At 44.5% G+C, this 18,448-nt stretch overlaps 1 protein-coding gene across 1 annotated transcript in view; it reads right to left on the bottom strand.

Annotated features, from left to right (window-relative positions):
• Window positions 1-11,144: 11,144 nt before the first annotated feature.
• The window catches only part of dapk2b (death-associated protein kinase 2b), a 140,676-nt gene continuing 133,372 nt past the window's right edge, over window positions 11,145-18,448 (bottom strand). The window contains exons 10-12 of the mRNA XM_080216105.1: window positions 15,134-15,223; window positions 14,935-15,018; window positions 11,145-11,530 (exon numbers count right to left, since the gene is read on the bottom strand). Of these exons, the coding sequence (XP_080072231.1) occupies window positions 11,450-11,530; window positions 14,935-15,018; window positions 15,134-15,223 (255 nt within the window). The 3' untranslated portion in view covers window positions 11,145-11,449. The remainder of the gene's footprint in view (window positions 11,531-14,934; window positions 15,019-15,133; window positions 15,224-18,448) is intronic.

Below are 18,448 nucleotides of genomic sequence, written 5' to 3'. Positions count from 1 at the left end.
ATTCCTCCTCATCTCGGTTCTAAAGGGCAATCCCTTCACTCTGAGGCTGTGCCCTTGGATCCGAGTCTCTCCTACTGATGGAAAAATCTTCCCCATGTCCACTCTACCAAGACAGGATGGTGTGACTGTAAGAGAGACAGCAATGGGGGTAAAAAGGAAGCAATAGAGGAGATTCAGGCTTTATAATTGAGCAATAGGTTTGAAGTTCTTGCAACTTATGAGGATGAGAGCAGGGACTGCAAGCACAATCTCCACAGCACAGTGCTTCAGGGACAATAAAAGTGGGGGAAGCAAAAAAGGTATGTAGTTATAGGAGGGGCAGTTAGTATAGTTAGGGGGAATAGATACAGTTCTCTATCACCAACAGCATGAGTCCCAAAGGCTATGTTGCCTGCCTGGTACCAGGATCAAGGAGAGGAACTTGGACTGGAAGGGAAAAGATCTGTTGTCGTGGTCCATGTCGGTGGCACAGTAGCACAGTGGTTACCACTGTCGCCTCACAGCGCTAGCAACCCAGGTTCAATTCTGGCCTCGGTACATTGGGGAGAGCATGCAGACACTAGACAACAGATGAATAGACGCCACTCGATAATCACCAGGCAGGAGTGTCCCTTTCCTGTTGGGGAACACTTTATCAGTCACAGGCATTCAGCCTTGGATTCTCCAAGGCGGCCTTCACGACACATGACAAAGCAAAATTGCCAAACAAAAACTGACAGCCAAGTTCCGCACCCATGAGGATGGCCTCAACCAGGATCTTGGCTTCATGTTACCCTATCTGTAACCCCCACAACTGGCCTTGGCTTGCAAATCTCACTAACTGTCCTGGCTGGAGACAATTCACACTTCTTTAACCTGTGCTTAACCCTCTCTCCACTCACATTGTCTGCACCTGTAAAGACTTGATTATCTGTAAAGACTCGCATTCCAACTATTATCTTGTAAATTGAGTCTGTATCTATGTACGCCCTATTTGTGAACTCAACTCTTCACTCACCTGAAGGAGCGAGAATCTGAAAGCTCATGCTACCAAATAAACCTGTCGGACGTTAACTTAGTATTGAGAGATTTCTTACCAGTACTGGAGGAAGAGGAAGCTGTACCATTGGGGCGGTTTTCACTTGAACTGTGCTGGGACCAGTGTACTAGCAAATTGTAGAACCAGAGCTGTAAGGAGGACTTTAAGCTACATAGTGGGAGGGAGATACACAGGAGGGAAGATTTGGAAAGCTAAAGAGAAAAAACAAGGTAATAATAAACAGAGTGAAGAAAGAAACAGAGCATACAAATATAACAGTGGGCCTTTGATGAACAGTGGGCACGGTGGAGGATGGCTCATTGCCCCCGGAAATGGCATTTTCATTGAGTTAGTTTTGGATTCTTATGACTTTTTGTTACAATGCTGCACCGGGGATATCACCCCTGAGTATAAATGTACCAAAAAATAAGGTGATAGTAGAGAAAATATGCTATAAAGACATAAGTTAAAGCTCTTTATCTGACTGCGTTCAGCTTTGGTAACAATATGGATCAGTTGATAGTATAAATGGAAGCAAATGAGTATGATAGACATTGCAGAGACATGGTTGCAAAGTGGCCACAGCAAGGACCTGAATCAGACACACAAAATGTACTCTGTCTTTGAATCTTGAATATTTCATAATTATTTCTGCAATTTAACTTAGAGTCATAGAGGTTTACAGCATGGAAATAGGTGCTTCAGCCCAACTTGTCAAAGCTGTCCTTTTTTTTGAAAACTACTAAGTTAGTCCCAGTTGCCTGTGTTTGGCCCATATCCCTCTATACCATGTAACCGTCTAAATTCTTTTTAAAAGACAAAATTATACCTGCCTCTACTACTACTTCCAGTAGCTCATTCCAGACACTCACCACCCACTGTGTGAAAAAATTGCCCCTCTGGACCCTTTTGTATCTCTCCCCTCTCACCTTAAACCGATGCCCTCTAGTTTTAGATCCCCTACCTTTGGGAAAAGATGTTGACTATCTAGCTGACCTATAACGCTCATTATTTTACAGACCTCTGTAAGATTACCCCAAGTCTCTTATGCCCCAGGGGAAAAAAATTTCAGTCTATCCAGCTTCTCCTTATAACTTAAACCATCAAGTCACAGTAGCATCCTAGTAAATATTTTCTGCACTCTTTCTAGTTTAGTAATATCCTTTCTATAATAGGGTGATCAGACTTATTGTATTCTCTGATCGTTCAATTCTACTCAGTCATCCAAGTCCTATTTTGGGGAAATGTTCTTAATCAATTTCCATTGGTACAAGTCTCTCATATTGGAAAAAATTGTACATAGTACAAGAGTTTTGTTTCTACCATGATTCAGATAAACCATGATAAGTGACCCAGTGTAAATCACATTAAATGACAGCCAAAAGTTGTATTCATCACTTTATTTGTAAAAAAATACTGTACAAAATTGCAAACAATCTTAAGATTATATGCAGTTCTGTATCTGGATAAAGAGAGTTACAATTAATACCATAAACAAGAGATCCTTGTTCTGTATCACGAGTTTAGGTCCATCAACCCAAAGATAATCCTGGTGAAATTGAACATTCGTTAAACCTCTAATATTTTTCAAAACCTTTTTTAAAAACGTCCATCATTTCTAGATTTTATTTATCATTAAACTTATAGAAACAAATACTGCAATAGTACAGTTTAAACATTTACATGTTTTAATATTCATTCCAAATTCTCTTGCTAGTTACAGAACTGCAATTCATATACAAAAATAATAATAGATTAATAATAGATTGCCTCAAAAGGGAGCAGCATAATGTGCAGTTGCAGCTAATCAGGGCCCCACATACACAGAGGTTGATTTATTGGTATAATTATAGTCTTTAACAATAAGAAAACTGTTCAGGTTTTAATGCAATGGCATACCTGTGATATGGTTGCAGTTATAAATCTTTCCATTGACACAGATTTCTGTGGGAAAATATTTTGTGCACATTGTTCTTCGAGGCCCCTCAATAGCAACCAGGGAAGGTGGGCTTGTGTCCTTTGGGAAGAATGCAACAAAGTTGGCCAGTTGGATCTCCAGTGGGTGGGCTGAACTCTGTGAGGTGCATTCTTGGCCACTTTGGACATTCCTCAACATGAGGGAACATTGACAGCCAGAAGCAGAAGATTTCAATGACAGAATTTAAGTAAAGAGCAATGTGTTAAATCTCACATGCAAGCTGATTTCCCTGTATTTGCTCCTGAATTTTGAAACCTGTCTTAGCAGTGAGTGAGAGAAATCCTGTCACCCCTAGCAGCTGATTCATTAGACAGAAGCTGCACAGTGTGGGGGGAGAGGGAGAGGAGGGGAAGGGTGGCGAGAGTTTAAAAAATGATTTTAAACATGAAATGAGTAAATTGTCAAAAAGAAAAATCTTGGCACTGTATCATTATCGAGATTCAGGACTGACCTCCCAGGAAGTTGCTGTAATATAATTTTAAACTGGATTGATACAGGATGCCAGTAAAGCCTTTTCCAGTAAGGACACAGTGTTGTAAGTGTCACAATAAATGCATTTCATGGTACTTTCCAAGTTCCAGCATTCCAATCACTACAGATCTCACTATTTCCCAGGAAGGGAGCTCTCTAATAGGAACACCTAGGCTGGAATTCTCTGACTGTGCCCGCAGCTGGGATTCTCCACTCTTTCTGCAGTGGATGGAATTTTTAGCGGAGCGCCAAATTCTCCGTTCTCACTGGCAGCGGGATGGGATGAACGAGATCGGAGAATTCCAGCCGTAATATTACACAATCAGAATTGTCAGTAATGAAAATGTGCAACCTTTGTGGATCCACAATAGTAGGGACCCACAGTAACATTCTAACAATGCAACATAAATAGGTACTAGATTTAAATTTGCATGCTGACTTAAAATACATTGGCTCAGATCTTCCGGTCTCTCAATAGTTGGAGAAGGTCACAGCTCCCCAATATGTGCTATGGAAACTTGCAGAGGTCCCAATGCAATGACTCTGTGGGAAATACCTGGGAGCTCTGAACTTCTGATGGAGAATACCACTGTTCCTAGGGAACAGTGTTCCTAGAGTCAGAAACTTTGGACTGCTCTAACTTACCGAAATAGTTACCCAGGAAACATTAGACAGAAAACAACCTAGTCTAACTCCTGGGTAACAATACAACTGGCTCACAATCACTCACACTGACCACTCTCTCCCCTCCTTAAGTGCCATCTTGACCCGACGTGACTAGCCCCACTTCACAAATACCCTCTGACTCCACTCCCTGACCACCACAATGCTCCATTCACCCCACCAGACTAGCTTTCACCACCTGACTTTCCTGACACCTCTCTGCTTCGACCTCCTGAGTCTCCTGCAACCCTCCCTGACTTAACTTGACCTGAGCCTCTGACCCGACCTCACCATCCTATCCTCCTTGCCTTAGCCATCCTACCCTCTCAACCACTTACGTCACTCACTCTACTTCATCTTACTGCTTTAACCGCCTCACTCTCTTACCCACTCTACGCCTCATTCACTTACCTTGCCCACTTTATTTCATCTTACTGCTTTAACCGCCTCACTCTCTTACCCACTCTACGCCTCATTCACTTACCTTACCCACTTTATTTCATCTTACTGCTTTAACCACCTCACTCTTTTACCCACTCTACGCCTCATTCATTTATCTTATCCATTCTATTTCATCTTACTGCTTTACCCTCTTACCCACCCTACACGTCAGTCACTTACCTCACCCACTCTACTTCATCTTGCCTGCTGAACCATCCTGCCCCTTTAACCATCCACCTACCTTACCCACCAAACTTCATCCAACCACCTCCTTAACAAGCGTACCCCCATCCACCCTATTGCATCTTGCCCCCCCTTAACCATCTTACCCAATTCCACTCTTTAACCACCCTACCCCCTCACCCACCCTACTCCCTCCTTACACATTTACCTTCTCTCCATATCTTTTGGGACATTTAAAGACTTTACTTAGCCTAATGTGGCAGTCTGTGTCGTTAAAATGGGGCTGCAGCTTCTGCTCGGATTCTCCCCAGCCCTTCCCCTGAGATTTCCTGTGCCGAGTCAGTTGGCAAGGATCCTGCAATGCAACACTGCCCAGAAAGATCTCGGAAGGCAAGTGCAGATTTTTGTTTCTGTTTTGAGGTCGGGAAAACCCTGAACAGAAGATGTGAGCCTTTATGAATAAGATTTTTTTGTTAACTATTCATCACTGACAAGGCCAACATTAATTGCCCATCCCTCAAGGGCAATTAGGATGGGTAATAAATGCCAGGCTTCATGCCAATGAAGTCCACATTCCAAGGACGAATAAAATGTACGACGTAATGCAATTTAAAATACTAATTTATAAGAAATAATCTCTATCCAAGTTGTATAACAACAAAGTTGACATTGGCAATGTTGAGATTGGGTATACTTCCCAGTAATTACTTCAAAGTAATTAGCTGTCAAAATTCATAAATTAAAATGTAATCTACAGCGGAGCAGAATTGGAGACAGAGACACCCATTAACAGGTCAGATAGATTCTATCACTTCCACAGGAAGTGCCAAAGTTTCCTGACCTTTCGAAGATTGGGTTTTCCAAGTTCTGAAGGAAGGCTATTCGCAGATGTGGCAGTCAGGTTTAGACTTGGGATATCAGGCAGGAGTCATGCTCAATATCAGGCTTTTTCAAGTTTAGCTGGGGAATCAAAGGCAAATTGTGTCCTGCTGAATTATCTCTCATCGTAAACCACCGAATACCAAGCCAGTGCCAACATGAATGACCAACTCCACCCACCATACATGGCTCCCCTTCACGTTAAATGCCAACTGTTCAATCTTTTACAAGCCAGGGGTCAGTACTTCAGCCCAAACGTTTCACATGAGAGAACCAGCCTCCCAGGTGTAGGTGGAGGCAGAAGTAACAATCAGATCAAAAGGAGGATTGGATGGAGGTCGTTTCGTCCTGCCATCCCCCCTTGTTGGTTTCATGTGAATACAAAGTGGACACAGGTCAATGGCCTCTCAGAATTTCAATCATAGTTGTGTTCATTTTCATAGAATCATAGAATTTATAGAAACCCTACAGTAGAGAAAGAGGCCATTTGGCCCATCGAGTCTGCACTGACCACAATCCCACCCAGGCCCTACCCTTATATCCCTACATATTTTACCCACTAATCCCTCTAACCTAACATCGCAGGACACTAAGGGGCAATTTTAGCTTGGCCAATCAACCTAACCCGCACATCTTTGAACTGTGGGACGAAACCGGAGCACCCAGTGGAAACCCACGCAGACACAAGGAGAATATGCAAACTCCACAGAGATAGTGACCCAAGCCGCGAATCGAACCTAAGTCCCTGGAGCTGTGAAGCAGCAGTGCTAACCACTGTGCTACTGTGCCAATTTTGTCTCCAAGGAGGATTAGAAATTCTTACAATGCAGCTCAATTTTGTGAGAAAGAATATACGGGGGCACTTGGGACCATTGTTTTACGGGAGGACTGGTTTCCTTTAAGACTCATTGCAGCAATTATTTTCTTTTAAGTCGCGGCATTTCCCTGGTGGAAATAACATTAACTGGCTTTACCTCCAAATTCCTGTCACTGAACTTGCCTAATGACACACGCACATACAGCACTGAAGGACAGCACGGTCGATGGAATCTGCAAGTGTGGATGTGAGTCTAACCAACACACTCACCCGTGGGAAACAGTCCAATTCCAACAGGCAACTCTAAACAAACACAAGCTTACATTATTTGTTTTGCAAAGATCAGTTCTCTCTCTCTCTTTCCCAGGGTAGAGGAGAACAGTTAGGATTGGGGATGTACCCTGTTGCCCCTCTGAAAATGCAATATTAAATAGTTAATTATTCAACAGGTATTGAATGCAGACTTGCAAGATTATGATTCTTCTAACACTTGCATACTGAACAGAGAATCCCAACTGTGCAGCAGGAGGCCACTTGACCCATCAAACCTGCACTAATAATGATCCCACCCAGGCTCTATCCCTGCAACCCCATGTATTTACCCTGCTAATCTCTCTGACACTAAGGGGTAATTTAGCATGGCCAATCCACCTAACCTGCACATCTTTGGAGTGTGGGAGGAAACCCACACAGACATGGAGAGAATATGCAAAATCCACACAGACAGTCACTCAAGGCCCGAATCGAAACCAGATCCCTGGCGCTCTGAGGCAGCAGTGCTACCCTTGTTCAAAAAAGGAAGTGTTGTTTGACCACTTTGATTATTAGCTACAAAAACGTTGAAGACAGGGCAAAGCTGTTGGAGGCAGAACGAAAGCTCAAGGATGTGTCCACGAGCGGCCCTGTTCCTTACCATTCTCTCACTCCCAGCCCACAATAGGCCTACAAGTCCAAAAGAAGCAGGTGCTAGCCCCGTGTCAGCCTCAGTGTCACACTCCAAGGGATTTCAGCTCTGCAACCCTGGCACTGGGCCCTGCAAAGTTGGGTTGAAGGCTTGGCAATGATCTTTTCTGTGCTAATAATATTCCAATTTTTTGGGGGTTTTCCTTGAAAGGCAGAAGGCAAACACATTTCCAAAAATTCAGAGAACTCCAAACATAAGTTACTGAATCTCAAATCTTCCACACTCTCAACCCCAGCAATAACCTTTAGATTCCTACTGCAGCAAACAAAGGATTCCCTATTTTAATGGGAGTGAAATTGTTAGCATAGTTTCAGCTTGACTTACAGAAAGTCCAAACTCTACCACCATTCTGACATCTCAACAAGTCTGCAACCTGACCCGGCTTTTCAGCAGATTGTACCAGCCTTCCAGGTTAATATGAAAAGAGAGAGAGAGAGAGAGAGAGAGAGGGAGGGGAGACAAGGAAGGGAGACAGGGAAGGGAGACAGGGAAGGGAGAGAAGGAGGGGAGAGAGAAAAAGTGAGGGGAGAGAGAGGGGGCAGAACAAAAACATGAAAGACTAAAAAAGTGAGAAGGGGGAGAGAGGGAGAGAAAGTGAGGGAGTGAAGAGGGCAGGAAGAAAGAGAAGATTATACAACAGAAGGTTGCCCTGATTGTTTTACTTGACTCTGAACAGTAGGTTTACATCATTCTGCCACTAATTCATTTGTCAAGCCACTGAATGTGTTGGAGACAACACTGTCGGCCTGGACCTTTACACATTCGACACCTTTAAACATGTCACCAATCCTGCCTGGTTCCACTCCTGCATTTTTTTTTCAAATCAATGAATTCAGAAAGAAATGAGGGAAACTCCGTGTTTGCACCTGAGAAAAGGCTTGTGCATACCTGTAAGACAAACTCCCTCAGGAATTTCTACCTTCACTTCTCAGCACTTGTGTTGACCTGATCCTACTTGTCATTAAACAATTTTTAAGAAGGAGCAGCTTTCTTCTGGCTTTTCCAGCTCCAGATGCCGCATGTTTTTATCACAACAGCAGTTCTAGGCTTTGAGTCATTTCGGGCCTGCTTCGTTTGGAGAGGAGATTAAGGATATGACTGTACAGCTTCCAGCCTCTCCAAGCAAAGGGTTTCCTTCACTTGAACTTCCATTAACATCTCCGAACTTCAAAACTGAAGTCCGCCCTCCTTCCTGTTTGCCTTCTGCAGCCAAGTCAGGAAGTACAAGACCTCAGTGAACGGCTTGACACTGAGCTGTTTCCTCTCTCACAGCCAGCCCATTACAAACATAGTCCCTCCTCTCCCCATCAGGCACACGCCCGACATTCTCACCCCAACAATCAGCACTCCCTCACCTTGGTTCTCCAAAGACTTTAGCACCTCCAAACGCCAAGTTCTGCCATACTTTCAAAGAATCCCTACTGTGCAGGAGGAGGCTATTCAGCCCATTGAGCCTGCACCCAGGCCCTATCCCTGTAACCTCAGCTATTTACCAGACTAATCCCCGTGACACTGGCCAGAATTTTAATGGCATGCCCGTGAGTCTCGCAGAATGGAATTTTCCACTGGCCTCAGCGGGATTTTATGAGCCTCGCCCGAGCGAGGTCGTAAAATCCCGGCCACTAAGTGGCAATTTAACATGGCCAATGCACATAACCTGCACATCTTTCAGACTGTGGGAGGAAACCGGAGCACCCGGAGGGAATCCACGCAGACATGGGGGGAATGTGCAAACTCCGCATCAACAGTGACTCGAGGCAGGAATTAAATCCGGGTCCCCAGCGCTGTGAGACAGCAGTGCTAACCCCTGTGCCATCGTGCTGCCTTCGTTCACCGCTTGTATCGGAGTGTCGGAAAACTCGTGCTTTTTGCAGTTGGGCAGTTGCATAAAGATTATTTACAGCATTGTAAAATAGGGAACACTAAGATGTACTTGCCAAAGGATATTTAGCAAAGTGATTCGGATGCTGAGGTGAAGGTATTAGCAACCCTGAGGCTGTAAACTAAAATCTAATCAGTAATCTCTAAACTGTCTGTGCTTTATATGCTCTGTCTGAGGCCAGAACTCTCCATTCACCTGACGAAGAGGGAAACCTCGAAAGCTTGTGCGTTTACTATCAAATAAATCGGTTGGACTAAAACCTGGTGTTGTCAGACTTTTTGCTATAAGCTAAAACAGAGGCAGAACTGACAGTTCAAGCTGGTTAATCCCTGGTATCAGCATTGTGAATGTTATTACAGTAATTGATTACCAGAACGAACTGCCAGCTTACCCCCATCTACACATGTCAACAAGAGTGACTCTGAAAAAGCGCTTGGATTTTCAATGAATTGACCCATCAATCTCTCACAGTGTCCAAACTGGCAATGATTTAGAACACATTTTAAAAGATGCTATTGTTTAAAATTACCATTGAGGTTTATGTACACAAATAATAGACCTTAATCATAGAACCCTACAGTGCAGAAAGAGGCCATTCAGCCCATCAAGTCTGCACCAACCACAGTCCCACCCAGGCCCTATCCCCATAACCCCAACGCATTTACCCTAGCTAGTCTCCCTGACACTAAGGGGCAATTTAACACATTTAACCCCCCCCACACCCCCATGCAACAAATTCAGGTCTAAAATCTGGATTGTGACTCCTAAATCTGTCCCACACATTTTTTAGACTGTTGGAAGAAACTGGAGCACCCGGAGGAAACCCACACAACCACGGGGAGACATACAGACTCCACACAGACATTGACCCCAGCCGGGATTCGAACCTGGATCTCTGGCGCTGTATTGGCAACAGTGCTAACCACTATATTCTAACCCCCTATATTCTATATAGAATAGGTAATCATTCCAGCTCTCTTGCAAGGTGTCTAATAGAGAGTTGCTCCTCTCATCAACTTTTCTTTTTAAGTCTAAAACTATCTAAAGCAATGATTGTATAACAATGCTGGTGGAAACTAGTTATGTTCGGTATGGTTCAGACATCTCCAAGCTTGATCTCCTGTTCACCAATACTTCTTTCCCTATGTTGCTGTTACACACACACACACACACACACACACACACACACACACACACACACACACACACACACACACACACACACACACACTCTCTCTCTCTGTCTCTGATGATGTTGTGATTCAGTGCTGCTCCACATTCAGCAGATAACAAATGAATATTATTACAATCCAATGCTGGGATAATCCTAGGACAAGTGGGATGCCTCTACTGGCAAGATAGGACGTTTAATTTGAATGAAAGAGTAGCGAAATCCAAATCCTTCATTCCTCCACCTCTCCTCTTCTGCTCTACCCCTCTGCGGTTAGGAGTCCAAACTCCATGCAGAGAGACATATTTTACCGGCATGCCCGCCCCGATTCCAGGGGTGGGTGAGGCTCAGAGAATGGCATTCTCTGTTGGCCTCAGGTGGGATCGTATGAACCTCAGGAGAAGGTGCTGGTAAAATTCCATCCAGAGTGCCTCTAGCGACAGGCATGAAACGGACAGCCCATCATCTGGTTCGGGAAGCTCGTCTCACTATCGCTGATGTGCAAATGTATTGGAGCAGTGAGGAAGGATGAGTTTGAGAAAGACTGGATTGTGACTGTTAAAGCTCCCCTCACCCCCGCACCCCCATGCAACAAATTCAGGTCTAAAATCTGGATTGTGACTCTTAAACCAACCCTACCTCCCCCACCCACCCCCACCAAGCAATAAATTCTGGTCTAAACAATAAAATTATAATATGTTGAGCTGCAAAAATATATTGCACACTTTTCCTTCCGAAGTGCCATATCAGCGAAAACATTATTGTTGGGTAGCATAGGCTCCATCCAACCTCCAATCTGTGCACATGTTCGAAGTGGCATTTGTCCATTTGATGTGTCCAATGTTGACACATTGAAGGGAGTGGTTGGGCAGGGCAGAAGTGATACCCCAGTGCAGGTTCTGGTTTGGGTCATTCCAACAGTACATTGATAAGACCTGCCCTTGGGTTTCCCCCAGTTTAGCATACCCGCTCGGACCTCACTTTACGATGTGCTGCTGCGTCTCCTTGACCTGAAGGGTCTTCGCTTGAAATTCACATCTTCGTTGTCACTGTCGTACTGTCTCTAGAAAGAGAAAAAAGAAAAAAAAGAGGATCAGCTGTGATCACACTGAATGGTAGAGCAGGCTCAATGGGCTGAGTGGCCTACTGCTACTCTCATTTTCTACATTTCTATGGAGAGGCGATGGCCTCGTGGTATTATCGCTAGACTATTAATGCAGAGACTCAGCTAATGTTCTGGGGATCTGGGTTCGAATCCCACCATGGCAGATGGTGGAATTTGGTAGGTGCATTGGCCATGCTAAATTGCCCCTTAGTGCCCTGGGATGCATAGATTGGAGGGATTAGTGAGGTAAATGTGTGGGAGTACAGGGATAGGGCTTGGGTGGGATTGCTGTCAGTGCAGACTGAATGGGCTGAATGGCCACCTTCTGCACTGTAGGGATTCTATATTTCTATGAATTCAATAAATAATATCTGGGATTAAGAATCTACTGATGACCATGAAACTATTGTCGATTGTTGGAAAAACCTAACTAGTTCACTGATGTCCTTTAGGGAAGGAAATCTACCGTCCTTACCTGGTCTGGCCTACATGTGACTCCAGAGCCACAACAATGTGTTGACTCTCAACTGCCCTCTGAAATGGCCTAGCAAGCCATTCAGTTCAAAGGGCAACTAGGAATAGGCAATAAATTCTGGCCAATCAGTGACACCCATGTTCCACAAATGAATAAAAAAAATGTTTCTGGAGCCAGTGAGGTAAATGTAAGGTGTAGTTATCATGGAAAAGATTTTTAATTAGACAGCAAGGTCTCATACACAACAGTGTGAAAACCACAAAGAAATCAGCTTTTAAGGATGTTGGCAAGGTACTGGTGGGAACCTTTTGGCATGGTGGCTCAGTGTTTAGCGCTGTTGCGTTAGGGACCTGAGTTCAATTCCCGGCTTGGGTCACTGACTGTGTGGAGTTTGCACGTTCTCTTCATCTCTGCGTGGGTTTCCTTCGGGTGCACCAGTTTCCTCCCGTAAGCTAACGACGTGCGGGTTAGGTTGATTGACCATGCTACATGACCATAGTTTCAGGGGACTAGCAGGGTAAACATATTGGGGTTACAGGAATAGGGCCTATGTGGGATTGTGGCCAGTGCAGACTCAATAGGCCAAATAGCCTCCTCCTGTGCTGTAGGGATTCTAATCTATGATTTTTCACAATCATCTTCATTTCCAGCATGTTGAAGACAGGATGGGACAGGGTGTGACCTTGTTTGGGATATAACTCTGGCTGCAATATTCAAATAGACAGTGTGCAGCGAGTGAATTGTAAAACTGGTGCAGAAATTGAGCTTCAATATGAGGCACTGTGACTGAGAGAAAGGGGGAGAAGCTCAAATCGGACTGTACAAAACTAGCTGTGGCAAAATCACCCACCACCCTCAGTGTGGGGTGACATTATAGAGGCTTATAAAATCTTGAGGTGAATAGTCAAGTCCTTTCCCAGGGTAGGGAAGTCCAAAACTAAAGGGCATAAGTTGAAGGTGAAAGGGAAAAGATTTAAAAGACATTTAGATAGGTACATGGATGGGAAAGGTTTAGAGGGATATGGGCCAAACGCAGGCAAATGGGACTAGCTCAGTTTAGGAAATCTGGTCGTCATGGACAAGTTGGACCGAGGGGCCTGTTTCCCTGCTGTATATCAATATGGCCCTAACTTTCAAAGGCAATAAGTGGGAAATAAAACCTGTAGGGTGGGATTTTCTGATCCCCCCACCATCCCTGGGGTGTGTTTTCTGGCAGTGGAGGCAATTTGCCATTGGTCGCCAGCTGGATCTCCTGGTCCGGCCAAAATCGATGGCGGTTGGGTACAGATGGGGAAGGGGGAGGTTGCGATTTGGGGCTGTGTCACCTTTGGTGGGACTTGAAGACTCCACCAACAGGAAGGGCCGGAAAATCTCCCCCCTCCTCTTTAATCTTTGAGGTTGGTATTTAAAAAGTCAGGAAACCAACTTGTTATGTATAAAATCCATTATTAAGGAGGTGGTTGCATAGTGATATTATCATTGAATTAGAAATCCGGATAATCAGGGCACAGAGGCATATCTACCTCACAGCACCAGGGACCAGGATTTCCTCCAGGTGCTCTGGTTTCCTCCCACACTCCAAAGATATGTGGCTTAGGTTGATTGGCCATGCTAAATTGTCCCTTCGTGTCAGGGGGATTAGCAGGGTAAATACGTGGGGTTACAGGGATTAGGGCCTTGGCAGTATTGTGATCAGTACAGACACGATGGACCGAATGGCCTCCTTCTGTACTATACAGATACTGTGATTTTTATGAAGATCTGGGTGCTAAGCCTCTCAGTTGCAGTCCAGTAATAAAAGAGGATGCAAGTCCAGCTTCTTCACAAACTCACTTTATTCTCTTTCACAACCCAACACCCAGTGCCACCTTTATATATCCCGGTGAGTGCTATTAAACAATTAACATACAAATTGGGTCTAAGGTGGAAGGTTGAAGTTAACCCATTCCTAACACTGGGGACCCAGATTCCAGGATGGTGAAATGCAAATTCAATAAAAATTTGGAATTAAAAATCTAATGATGTCCATGAAACCATTGCTGATTACTGTAAAAACCATCTGCTCCACTGAAGCCCTTCAGGGAAGGAAATTTGCTGTACTTTTCTCTGTCTGGCCCATGTGTGATTCCAGATCCACAGCAAATTGGTTGACCCTTAAACCCCCTCTGAAAATTGTGTAGCAAGCCACCAAGCTGCAGTGCAATGAATGTTGGCCCAGCCAGTGACACCCATATCCCCCGAAAGAATAAATTACATCTATAGTTAAGAAATTATACTTTCTTAACTATAGAAATTATACTTTCTTAACTATAGCTAAGAAAGCCCACTAATGCCGCTACTTTCTCAGAAGATAAGGAAATTTGGCACGACAGCAACAACTCTCACCAACTTTTACACCATAAGAAGCATTCTTTCTGGTTGTATCACAGCTTGGTATGGCTCCTGCTCTGACCAAAACTGCAAAAAACTACTAAAGGTCATGAATAGCCCACTCCATCGTGCAAACCAGCTTCCCATCCATTGACTCTGTCTACACTTCCCGCTACCTCAGAAGAGCAGCCAGCATAATCAAATACCCCACGCACCCCGAACGTTCTCTCTTTCACCTCACTCCATTGGGACAAAGACACAAAAGTCTGAAATCACGTACCAACTGACTCACAAACAGTTTCTTCCCTGCAGCCATCAGACTTTTGAATGGACCCACCTCGCACTAAATTGATCTTTCTCTACATCCTAACTATGATTGTAACTCTACATTCTGCACCCTCTCCTTTCCATCTCCATGAATGGTATGCTTTGTATCACACACAAGAAACAATACTTTTCACTGTATACTAATACATGTGACAATAATAAATCAAATCAAAATCAATTCTTTACTTACTGAAGCATCATCTTTCTTTAGATAATCTTTCTTTAGAAAGGAGCGAGTCAAATGATTGCAAAACGATACAATCCTGAAAGTTAGCTGAAATGAAACGGGAGATTTAGTCGCCATACGAAGAAAACTCTGATGGGCTGTTTAACGCAGAATGGCAGCAACAATGATTTTAATCCCATACCAGGGGTATAATTTCACCTACTTTCCATTTCCTCCGGATGTACAACTTCCTGAAATTTTCCAAATTAACAATAGACTCCCTTCGGACGAGCGCTTGACATTTATTCAATGGCTGAAAGAAAAGAAGTTACCGATCAGGTTCAAAGCAACAACCACGGCACAATGCAGACACTGCAGCACACGTGTATAACAGCACCAACATGTACATTGACATTTTCTGTACAGGATCTGCGAAACATCATTGAAAAGTTTAAAGTAACTGGAGTTTTAAAATTGTCATCAATACACGAGATCCCCTACGCTGACATAAAACATAGAATCATAGAAACCCTACAGCACAGAAAGAAGCCATTTGGCTCATCGAATCTGAACTGACCACAATCCCACCCAGGCCAAACCTCCATATCCCTATATATTTACCCACTAATCCCTCTAACCTACGCACTTCAGGACACTAAGTGCTATTTTTAGCATGGCCAATCAACCTAACCCGCACATGTTTGGACTGTGGGAGGAAACTGGAGCACCCGGAGGAAAAACACACAGACACGAGGAGAATGTGCAAAGTCCACACAGACAGTGACCCAAGCCAGGAATCGAATCCAGGACCCTGGAGCTGTGAAGCAGCAGTGCTAACTACTGTGCTACCATGCTGCCCCATGGTGTGATGATGTAAGGTAGGCCATCCGATGTCTACAGTGGCACCATGGCAAGCCTTTCGTCCATTCCTCTGGATAAAGTCCCGCCTTAGGGAGACACTGGCCGATTAGAGGGCTGACACTTGATAGTCCCAGCAGTGCTCACTGGATGCAGTGGTCCCTGCTGGAACTGCAGAGGAGAGGAGTCTAGACTCAGCAGCTGGATGACAGGCCCCAGTGAAGATAGCGTTTAAAATTTCTGATTTTGTTTATTGTCACAAGTAGGCTTACAGTAACACTGCAGTGAAGTTATTGTTAAAATCCCTTAATTGCCACACTCCGGTGCCTGTTTGGGTACACTGAGGGAGAATTTAGCACAGCGAATCCACCTAACCAGCACATCTTCCGGACTGTGGGAGGCAACCAGAGAATCCGGAGGAAACCCACACAGATATGGGAAGAACGTGCAGTCTTCTCACAGACACTGACCCAAGCTGGGAATCGAATCCGGGTCCCTGGCATGGTAAGGCAGCAGTGCTAACCACTGTGCCACCATGCCACCCTAAGAGAAGGATGGAAGGGCTTGGCTCAAGAGACCAAGGGGATGGCATAGTGTTTAGCATTGCTGCCTTGCAGCGCCAGAGACCAGGATTCAATTCTCGGCCTTGGGTCACGTTTGTGTGGAGTTCGTATGTTCTCCCCATGTCTGTGTAAGTTTCCTCCAAGGACTCTGGATTCCAGATTCTGTGGATTGGCCATACTAAATTGCCCCAAAGATGTGTAAATTAGGTAGATTAGCGGGGTAAATATGTGGGAATACAGGGATAGCCCGGTTAAGATGCTCTGTCAAAGAAAGTCATGTAAACCCAATGGCGACAATTGCCTTTTCTGTACTGGAGGGAATCTATGCATAAGGGGTCGTATGACAATGGGTGGGGGACTACCTCCGGTGAGCACAAGGGACCATCAAAAGGAGGTTCCTCCCAATTACCCATCACCAGCCCATTTAGCTAAAGCTGGGTTTCCTGTATGGTGTTTCCACCCCCCTCCCCATCCCCACTGGTAAAATACTGGGAGCAGGGTGAGGCATTTAAGTGGCTATTAATGGGCCACCTAATAGCCTCAATAGGTCCAAGGACAGTCCATAACAGGTCAGACAGGTTGGGAAGTGGAAAATGGGATGAGCCAGCGCAAGAGACTGTCCCATAATCTGCATTTTTATAACACTGTCCCCAACAAGGATTTCCCAACATCTGGAACAGGAACCTCGGAGGACAGAACATGGGTGGGTCGGGGGGAGAATGGGGGGGGCGGATTATTTAACCCTTCCCAGTCCCACAATGACAGCCCCACCTGTTAGCATCTAACACAACAACCAGCTGTGGTAATATAACAGAGCTTAGTTTTAAGGCTGATAAAATTGGATATCCTAAATTAAAGAATTGAGCATATTAAAATCAAACACAGTCAAACCTCGGGTAGGCCAACATTAACATTAGGTTGCTCAACTTTAACGAATAGTTCAAAAATCTGTCTGTGTATTTGGTCCGTGAACTTTGTGCTAGCTTTCCTGCGATTCCATTGGTCTGACACTCTTTACTGGCAGAACTTTGAACCAACCACCTGCCATTTACTATGTAGTGTAGTGTGTATGAAAGCAGTTAGCAGTTTAATTCACATGTACTCCTTACCTGCCCTAAATGTTACGATATAAGATAGACATTGCAAACTGTTTTACCATTCTAACCTGGTATTGTAACTGCTCTCAACTCTTTTTTTTTTGCAAAGATATGGTTCATTCATATAAACTCTAAAGACACATCACAAACCATTTCAAATTGTTCTAACAGTAAAATGCAATGATGTTCACATTTTCTCCAGAGCTGTACTCTGAAGTGCTTCAGTTCCGTCTTGAGAATATTACATGTTTTTCAATATTTCCATTACTGAATAAATGTCTTTATGAATGATATACATCGGCACTCTACCGTATTTCAATAAAGTTATACACAGTTAGAATTAAAACACAGTCTGAGGGGTTTTACCGCATGACTAACGCCTCAGTCCATGATGGCTGAAAGGCCTTACGCAATGCCCCATTGCACCTTGGTGGCAGCTGCCCCAAGCTTGAGAGCGTCCCTCAGCATGTAGTCTTCAACTTTGGAATGTGCCAGTCTGCAACATTCAATCGAGAACAATTCTTTGCACTGGTTTCAGGCAGACTAAAGAGTATCTTTCACTGAGTTGGTGATGCCCCAGCATGAGCTGGTGCTTGTCTCTGTGCGCGATCCTGGGAGCAACCCGTTTCTGCGTCATGGAGCTGCTTGGGGTGAACCTCAACTAAAAGCACCTACTCCTTCTCCAGATCTTCCTTCTGGATAAAAAGATTTTTCCTCCCATTCCCCACAGCCCATGCCTCAGTGCTCTTGAGCAGGTGGCAGTGAGTTGCCTTCTTGACTGAGCCTCTGGAGAACTGGGGTGAAGCATTGCAAGACAGGTCCAATTTATGGACTGTCTGTTTCAGCCCAGGAAAGAGGATCCCAATGAAAAGGTAGCACATTTGAGTGAAGACTTGGAGGAAGATCTGGGGTGGCACAGCAGCACAGTGGTTAGCACTGTAGCCTCACAGTGCCATAGACCCGGGTTTGATTCCAGCCTTGGGTCATTGTCTGTGTGGAGTCTGCATGTTCTCCCTGTGT

The sequence above is a fragment of the Carcharhinus amblyrhynchos genome, chromosome 32 (assembly GCF_965287045.1).
Source record: "Carcharhinus amblyrhynchos chromosome 32, sCarAmb.v2.hapA, whole genome shotgun sequence".
NCBI classification, from domain to species: domain Eukaryota; kingdom Metazoa; phylum Chordata; class Chondrichthyes; order Carcharhiniformes; family Carcharhinidae; genus Carcharhinus; species Carcharhinus amblyrhynchos.
The sequence above is the reverse complement of the archived record's forward strand: the minus strand, read 5'-3'. Positions and strand labels throughout refer to the sequence as shown.